Consider the following 8,289-nt stretch of genomic DNA (forward strand, 5'->3'; position numbering starts at 1 on the left):
CTAATCTAAATCTCCCCTTTTCCAGTTTGAAGTCATTCCCCCTCATCTTAATCACTCCATGCCCTTGGAAAAAGTCCCTCCCCAGCTCTCCTTTAGGCACTGGAAGGGGCTCTGAGGTCTCCCCTTTTTCGCCTTCTCTTCTCCAGGCTGAACCCCCCCAACTCTCCCATCCTGTCCTCCCAGCAGAGGGGCTCCAGCCCTCCCAGCATCTCGGTGGCAGAAGTGCAAGGCATCAGCGGAGTAGCACCGCATTTAATGGCAGAGAGGTGCCCCAAAAGTGCTGTACTCCTCTGGATCGGTTAATTATTTTCTTGGCAGGGAGGTGGGGGGCTGGATTGCAGCTCCGGGGGGAATTCCCCGCACAGAGCAGCACTGTGGGGCTTAGGCACTGGCCAGTCTTTGGCACTGGGAGCTGCAGGGCTTACTGGGAAGCTGCAGCAGGCGGAGTGGGAGTGCCAGGAGCTGTTTAAAAAACCAGCATTTTGGGGAAATGTCTGAATATCTCACAAATACAGTTTGGGTTCACCGGTCTATTTTTATATAGAAACTTTTTATATGATAATTCCCAAGTTGGCTCTCGGGAAGAGCGCCGGCTGCGTCCGAGCACAGACAAAGCGATGCCCCGGCGTCCTCTGCGCAACCCACAGCCTAAACCACTTCCCAGAATTAGACAAAAGCAACAGGAATGCAAAATTTCCATTTGGATATGGTACCTCTCGCTTGTAACCCCAATTAAGGAATCTCCATTGACCTCCAGGATCTGGTCTCCTGGCTGCAGGCGCCCTAGAAAAGAAAACTAATGGATAGAAACTGCAGAAAATACAGCTTGAAGGGACTGGAAGAGGTTGGGCAATTCCTCCCTTTGCCCAGAGACAGGATGAAATATGCATAGGTTGTTCCTGAGATGCTCATCCAACCTGTTTTTCAAGATGTCCAGAGATGAAGTTTCTGAACACCCCGTGCCAACGTCGCAGCGCTTCCTCTGCTGTAGGAAGTTACGAAAGTACATACCGAAAACTGCAATAAAGCTTTTACTTAATTCAGTCTGAGGTCAGGTGGGAAACCACGAGTGGCACCTCCACCTCTTCTGGATTTACTTTTCTTTATTAGATGGAAAAATGGTGGTGTAACATTTGAAAAAATAAAAATCTTTCTGGCTTAAGTTATGAAAGGTGAACTCTGCAGCTCTCTGCCTAATCCCTCCTTATTTGAAGACGCTCAGAATGAAATCAGAGCAGAGCTGAATTTGCAAAAGGATCTCCAGTCATTTTGGGGCTAAGGGCGGTCAGCAGCGCAGGGAAAAGGAGAGGCAGCGAAGCGAAGGTCTTTGTGAGGTGGGGATGGATCCTGCTTTAAAGACACGAAGCGATGGTGCCTACGCTGAGAAGGCAAGGCAAGGCTGCCGTCGGCTGTTACAGTGATTGCCACAGTAAGAAGACACCCCCACTGCTGGAAAAACTAGGAGGAAGCGTCTCAGCTGTCTGATAAGGCGATGTATAAAATAAATATGTGGTCTTTTGGCTTGTCTCAGACTTTGCGGTACTCAGCACCACGTTTAACTCACCGTCTGCGTAAGCGACACCCCCTGGAAGGATCCTCTTGACATAAACTCCATATTCGTCCCCGGTGAGTTCCTTGATGCCACCGATTACCTTAATACCTGGAGGAAGAGAAGTGCCCATCACATACAGAAGCGCAGTTTCCATTTTGACCGTCTCAGAGGGAAACAGCCTCCGGCACCGCCTGACCCCCCTTTTAAAAACTATTTGTGGAAAGCCCCATGCATCCCCCCAACTACACAGGCAGCAGCAGAAGCAATAGGATGAGACCACGGACACAAGACAAAGGCTGAAGGCATCTGATAGCACCTTCTGGGAGCAACAGCAGCGGGGCCAAAGCTTCTGAGAATGGCACAGGCGAGGAGCGATCGCCTGCCCTGACCCCACGTTCATCGCTTGCAGTTATCCGTCACTGATGGGTGACGGTGCTTCATCTCTCTGATAAGACCTGTCACAGGAAACGTTGCTGGGGACAAGCGTTGCCCCTGGAAGACCCTCTTTGAGGTGCAACACCTGGAGAAGCCCCGGGTTCAACGCAGCAGTGAGAAGGTCCCCGCTGGAGACCTTCTCCAGCTGGAGACATCCAGCTGGAGACATCCACCCCGCTGGAGACATCGCCAGCATTGAAGCTGCCGGCGATGGCAGAGCTGCACGTCAGGAGCAGCCGCTTCTTATCAGGGTTTGAACCCGGGAGGAGCAGCCCAGCGGCAGGAGCCAGGCTGCAGAGGTGACCTTTGGTGCGGCTCCGACACCCCCCGTCGCAGCACCTCGGCAAAGGGCTCTGGCGCTGCCGGACCATCTCTCCGGCCGTGGGACCTGTCCCCGCTGGCGTGCGTAAAGCCGGCTGGCAGGAAAAGGCCCGAGAGACTTTATTTGTCCAGGGCTTGTTAAGTCCCACTTTGAAGATCCGGACTGTGGACAGAAGGATTAAAAAGCCTGGCTTTAATTAACAAAGGCTGAGGACAGGCGGCACCGCAGAGAGGGGCACTGCCGGTGGGAAACCAACTTCATCCCCCCGACCGCTGCCCTGAGCTGCTCCGAGCCTCGGCGGGGTGCGGGGAGGCACAGAGCGGCTCCCTCCAATGGAGCAGAGCACAGCTGCTTCCCCAAAACACGAGAGCCCTTTCCAAAACGAGCAGGAGGGAAGAGGAGCGGACCCTGGGTTGGGATGACTCGGGACGAGGGCACTGTTTCCATCCCTACTTCCCTTCCCTTTATAACCCGAGCTCTGCTCCGAGGCCCCTCGCAGCTTTCAGCTCCCTCTAGGGAAAGGCCCTGCCCCCAAGTCACCTTACATTAAAATTGTGATTGAAACCAGGTTTATCGCAATTTTTCATTTCGCTCCCGTATGCGCCAATCGCTGCTCCTCCCCAGCACAAAAACCCAGCACCATCCCAGCGCCGGAGTTTCTTCCCTGGCCATAATCCATCCCCAAGGTGTCCGGGAGGAGCTGTTTTACCCGTGGCAGCGGGAACTCACAACAAAACCCCTCAGGAAGAGGCACCGGTGGTGGTGTGCATTTTAAAGAAATTCACTAAAATTGGAAATATTGCCCAAAAGAGGGATCTCCAAGCGGCGCGAGCCTCACCGAGGTACGGGGACAAGTCAGGCGCCTGCGGACCAAAGCAGGGAAGAGATGCTGCAGCCCCAAAGCTCACTGACGGAAGGTAAAACCTGCTCATCGCTGAGGATGCTCAGCTGGAATGCTTCTCTGCTCCCAACCGGGCTGGGGTGGCTGTGGATGGGCTTTGCCACAGAGAGACCCTGGAGAGCAGGGGTTGCACGTGGGATGGGCCTGGGAAACCCCTGGTATGGGGTTTCCTTCCTGCAGAAGGAAAGCCCCATCGGTTCACAGAATCCCAGAATCCCAGACTGGTGAGGGCTGGAAGGGCCCTCTGGAGCTCCCCCAGTGCCACCCCCACCAGAGCAGGGGCACCTCCAGCAGTGGCACAGGACGGCGTCCAGGCGGGTTTGGGATGGCTCCAGAGGGGGAGACTCCCCCACCTCTCTGGGCAGCCTGTGCCACTGCTCTGCCGCCCTCACAGCAGAGAAGTTCCTCCTCAGGCTGAGATGGAACTTCCTATGGTCAAGTTTGTGCCCGTTCCCTCTTGTCCTCTGGATGAGGAGGACACTGGAAGTCCAGCTTAAGCCAAGGTGATGACTTGAGAAGTCATCCTACGTCTTTCTTCACACCGGTACATGAGGTAATTAGGAATGATGAAACACATTAGACAAACCATGTAAAAATCTGCATCTCAGAAGAGGCGCAGCTGCAGCATCACCCGGCAGCCCGGCGGGACCCTTTTGCGACAGGTTCCTCTGCCGAGGTATCAAACCAATAATGACTCAATTCCCTTTTGTGTCTGCAAATCAATTGTAATAATGGCTTAATATAGCCGAAGTATCTACAAATCCTCCTTTATCCCCAACCATGTCAGGAGAAAATCCGATCTTGTTATTAAAATCAGTGATTACTCACAGTATTGCTCCCAGACACGCTCAAACTTTGACGGGGGGGGGAAGGGAAAAAAAAACCACCCTAAACCAACTCTGACTTTTAACTCCCTTCTTGGCAAACAAACCGGGTGCTGCCAGGCTCTGCCCACCCTGCCCTCCCACCCATCGCCTTGCCGTGGAGGCACCACCGGAGGAGGAGGAGGCGGAGGAGGAGGAGGAGGAGGAGGAGGAGGAGGAGGAAGGGTTCACCACTGCCAGGGCTCAGACCAAGCTGTGGGACAGCCTGGGAGCAGTTGCAACAAACCCAAACCATCAAAGATTGTGGTGGTGGTATTCCTGGGAGCTTTCATATTTTCTAAATGCTTATTTCAAATCAAATTTATATTTGGGACCCAGTGTAGGTAAATAACGGCGCTCTAATTATCACAGCATCAAAGTCCCGGTATAATGCTTATTAAGTCATACTTAGGACCAGATAATCTAGCCTATTTTGGATCCCTCTATTTAATCTTTCCTTTCTGGCAAAGATCCTGGAGCTGATGCCCGTGCCCCCAGTATTTTCTCTTTTTCAGTGTAAATGTTTATGGGGAAAATCCAGGTGGGCCATACAGGTTAGACTGACCGAGACGGTTTTTTCTTTAGATTCTTCGCCATTCCATAAATTCCTTCAAGACCCTCGAGCTTCTCCGCTGCGTCTAATCCCAGTGTCGCAGTTCTCAACTTCTCAGGCTATAATCTTACCTGCTCCCGGCTCCCTATACCAGAGGTCAAGGGGTGTCCTGGCTAATCTGGTTGTTTAGCCCAACTGTAATCATCTCCGGCGTATCCCGACCCCACTGGCCCGGCCGGCGGTCCGCAGAGAGAGAGGCCGCCCGCTTTGCGCCTAAGCTAGCAATGTTCAATTACATTTCCCTTAATCCCTCTGTTGATCTTGCAGTCCCAGCCAGCTTTTTCTGTCTGGAGGAAGGGACAGATTGGAGGTGAATCACTGGCTGCCCTGTCCTAAGAAGATGAAGGTCAAGATAATGGGATCTCGGTGTTTCTGAGAAACGCTTCTTAATCAGCGCTTCCCTTTGAGGGCTATTCTTTAGTTCAAAGTGCAGGTTTTAGGAGCCGCCCGGTAACCCCTTTGAACTTCTGCTGAGGTTCACATGTTGGTTGCCACCTAAAGCCACAGAGCAACAGACCCGGGGCCAAACGCTGACCTGCCGCACCGGCACCGAGCGGGCTGATGCTGCTCTAAAGAAACTCTGCTGGAGTAACACCCGCATCTGAACATAAGAAATTCACGGAGGCACCTTTTTTCCCCGCTAAAAACCACATCCTGAGCAGCTACACCTATGGCAGAGACGGGGCTCCTGCAAGCACCGCTTGGTCCTCAGCAGAGAGGGATGATTTCTGAAGGACGAGCGCTTGTCTTGGGCGTTTCAGGCTTCACAAGAGAGGATGAAGAAAGCTTATGATGGCATTAGAAAATCCACGTCGTTATCCCTTCCTGCAGCGCATCGCGAGGCCCTGTAGGGTCTGGCCACAGATCAAGGGAAAGGAGGAGGACCGGGACCCAGCAGAGCGGCTCGCAGTGGGCTGCGACATCTGTGCACCTCTCCCAGAGGTCAGCGGTGGCTCCGTCAGGCTTTTCGAGCTCCTTTAACGAGCTAATCTAACCCAACAGCTAAAATCCCATCAACTCAACCAAATCCACCTCTGGAGATTAAAATATCATATTCACCGAGCAAAGACATTTCTCTGAGCTGCCGTCAACCTCGTGAACGGAAGACCGGGGTGAAGAGTCAGCAAAGCCGTTCCTCCCCAGCAGAAAGCCCCGTTACCCAAGAGCTGGAAACACCCAATAATGAATCTATAATTAATCTCAGGTCTCGGGAAACCTGAACTTGGTTCTCTGGTGAGTTTGACTTCTCGGGAGAGGTCCCCAAATTGTCACCCTTACCATCTGCGGGACGGCAGGCCGCGCTCGGAATTAAAAATTAGGGAGGAGAGTTCACGGTGGAGCATGACAAATCCTGATGTGGGATTGCAATTTTTTATAAAGCCCATGAAAGAGCACCAGTATTTATGCTACTGGATACACACAGGTCAGCGGAGATGCTATGCTGCATCCTTTTGGGCTGAGTTTTATGAACCCGTGGCTATTTCTTACGTTCTGGATGGATACGAACATCTCTTTTTTTGCCTTCTCTTCCGTGCTTTGATGTTCAGAGCAGCGTGGAAGGACGTCTGACTCGCTCGGTGCTCATACTCTTACCCGTGGGACAAACTTTCCAAAAACAACTCACGCAGCCCGGTTCCCCGGGAGGCCTGCAACGCCCTGCGTCGCCCGACGGGGTGGCTTCCCGGGGAGCGCTTGGGATTGCATTTATTTCTTATTACCATCATTTTTAATATTTTTTATTATTATTTTAATTAATTCCGAAAATTCTGAAAAGCCTTTTCCCCCCCCATCCTGCTCAAGGCTGTGGCCCTGCGCTCCTGCACAGCTCTCAGCACTGCGGCTGCTCACCATCAACGGGGAATTAGTCAGGATTTGGACTTTATTTTAACCTCCCAGCTGCAAAAGGTGCTATCAGATGCTCGACACGGGCAGGCGCGAGAACCAGTATTGCTCTGAGATACCAGACTTCACATCACGACGCAGGTGCTGGGGACCAGGGTGGGGGATGCTGGAGCTGCCCCAGCCCACCCCGCTGTCCCTTGCAGAGGTTCCGTACTCACCCAGCCCGTTTGCACAGTCGTAGAAATCGAAGCAATGCACGGTCCGATCCATCCCGTACGGTCCCATGAGTGTCCTGGGAGAGAGAAGAGAAGCATCTTTCTTTCAGGGGCTAAAACGAAGGGATGCGCAGGTGCCCCCCTGACACGCGCATCCTTCCCACCGCCCCGCGAAACGATGCAGACACACAGGCTGAGGGACACGGCACCGTATATTAAGCCCACACGGGCAAAAATCCCCCCACCCCCACCACAGTTTATACAGATAAATGAGAGAATATGCGCAGGGCTGGACATCATCCTCCCCACCCAGCAAATCTGATGGACCTGTCTGTGATTCATTACCCCAGATTAACGGGGCTGGACAGCTGTCCAGCTCCCGGGAAATGAGATCAGAGCTCGGACCAATGTTCCGGGAATAAACTGGTTTCACAAATACAGCCAGGCTGTAATGAAGACAGCCGGGCGCCATCCGCTCCCGAGGTTTTGTAACTCCATCCCTCTGGAAAAGGGGATCTGGAAAAGGGGGAGGCAAGATCTGCCGAGCCGCTTCAAGTCCCTGCCGTGCTAGGTGGAGGGTGAGAGCTTCTCATCGCAAGCCAAAGTGGGGTGGAAGAGCATCGCACAGCCCAGTTTCCCCCCAGTTTGGTGGGTGTCCCAAATAAACGACACGGAAACCGCCTGGCTCCACTCTGCCCAAGCTGGGGACCCCGGGCTCCAAACCCGGCACCGCTCCTCCTTGGGTGGCCCATGGTGGTCACCCCCGTGAGGATGGGTGGGCAATAAGGATGGGTGGAGCTGGATGTGAGAAGCCCAGAGGCAGGCTGGAAACCAGGGTGAGGGGCTCCCGGAGCACTCCGCTTCCCAGGATTTAAGTCGCGAGAGAAAAAGGGCTTCTGAACCTATATCGGATCCCAAATCTGGACGCAGCTGAGGAGGGACAACACCGCGGGGCACCACAGGCTCCTCCGAGTCCAGTGAGATGCAGGAGAGGAATGAACCTTGGGGGTTTCTCTTTTCAGGCAGCCAAAATAACTCTCAAAATATCCAGCTATTCTGCAAAGCCTGGAACACCCGCCTCTAAGATTCAGACCAGAAGCTTTTTCTCCTCATTAAAAATACTCCCCTTTGATCTTCTTGCAATGTTTCACATATTCAGGAGACGGGACAAACAACTGGCCACATCTGGCTGTCCGAAAACAGAGCTTGGAGTCCCGGGAAGCCAGAGCAGCCCCGGGCCCGGACTGGTTCAATTTACCATCCAGGATTTTCCAGAGTATTTTGAGTAAATTGCCGAGGCAACTCCACCACGAGTAAACAGAAATAGCTCAAACAGGGCTGAAACACGACATAAGGACAGAGGGTTTTCGGCGAAGCAGATGCCTACTTGATACGATCAACTTTTATCCCCGATCGGATGCACGAACGGCGGAGCAAAAGCTAATGCTAAAGAGGAAAACCCAACAACCGGCGCTAGTTATGATGCCCTCAGCTCTTTCTGCGGCACGCGAGCCATCCTGGCCACCAAACCCCAGCCCTGGAGAAG

General features: G+C 53.2%; 1 protein-coding gene across 1 annotated transcript in view; it reads right to left on the bottom strand.

Annotated features, from left to right (window-relative positions):
• LOC104292216 (syntaxin-binding protein 4-like) overlaps window positions 1–8,289 on the bottom strand; it is a 35,844-nt gene that overhangs the window by 25,619 nt on the left and 1,936 nt on the right. The window contains exons 2-4 of the mRNA XM_009891553.1: window positions 6,747–6,820; window positions 1,565–1,660; window positions 714–783 (exon numbers count right to left, since the gene is read on the bottom strand). Of these exons, the coding sequence (XP_009889855.1) occupies window positions 714–783; window positions 1,565–1,660; window positions 6,747–6,820 (240 nt within the window). The remainder of the gene's footprint in view (window positions 1–713; window positions 784–1,564; window positions 1,661–6,746; window positions 6,821–8,289) is intronic.

Source organism: Charadrius vociferus, unplaced genomic scaffold, assembly GCF_000708025.1.
Source record: "Charadrius vociferus isolate BGI_N301 unplaced genomic scaffold, ASM70802v2 scaffold619, whole genome shotgun sequence".
Classification (NCBI taxonomy): domain Eukaryota; kingdom Metazoa; phylum Chordata; class Aves; order Charadriiformes; family Charadriidae; genus Charadrius; species Charadrius vociferus.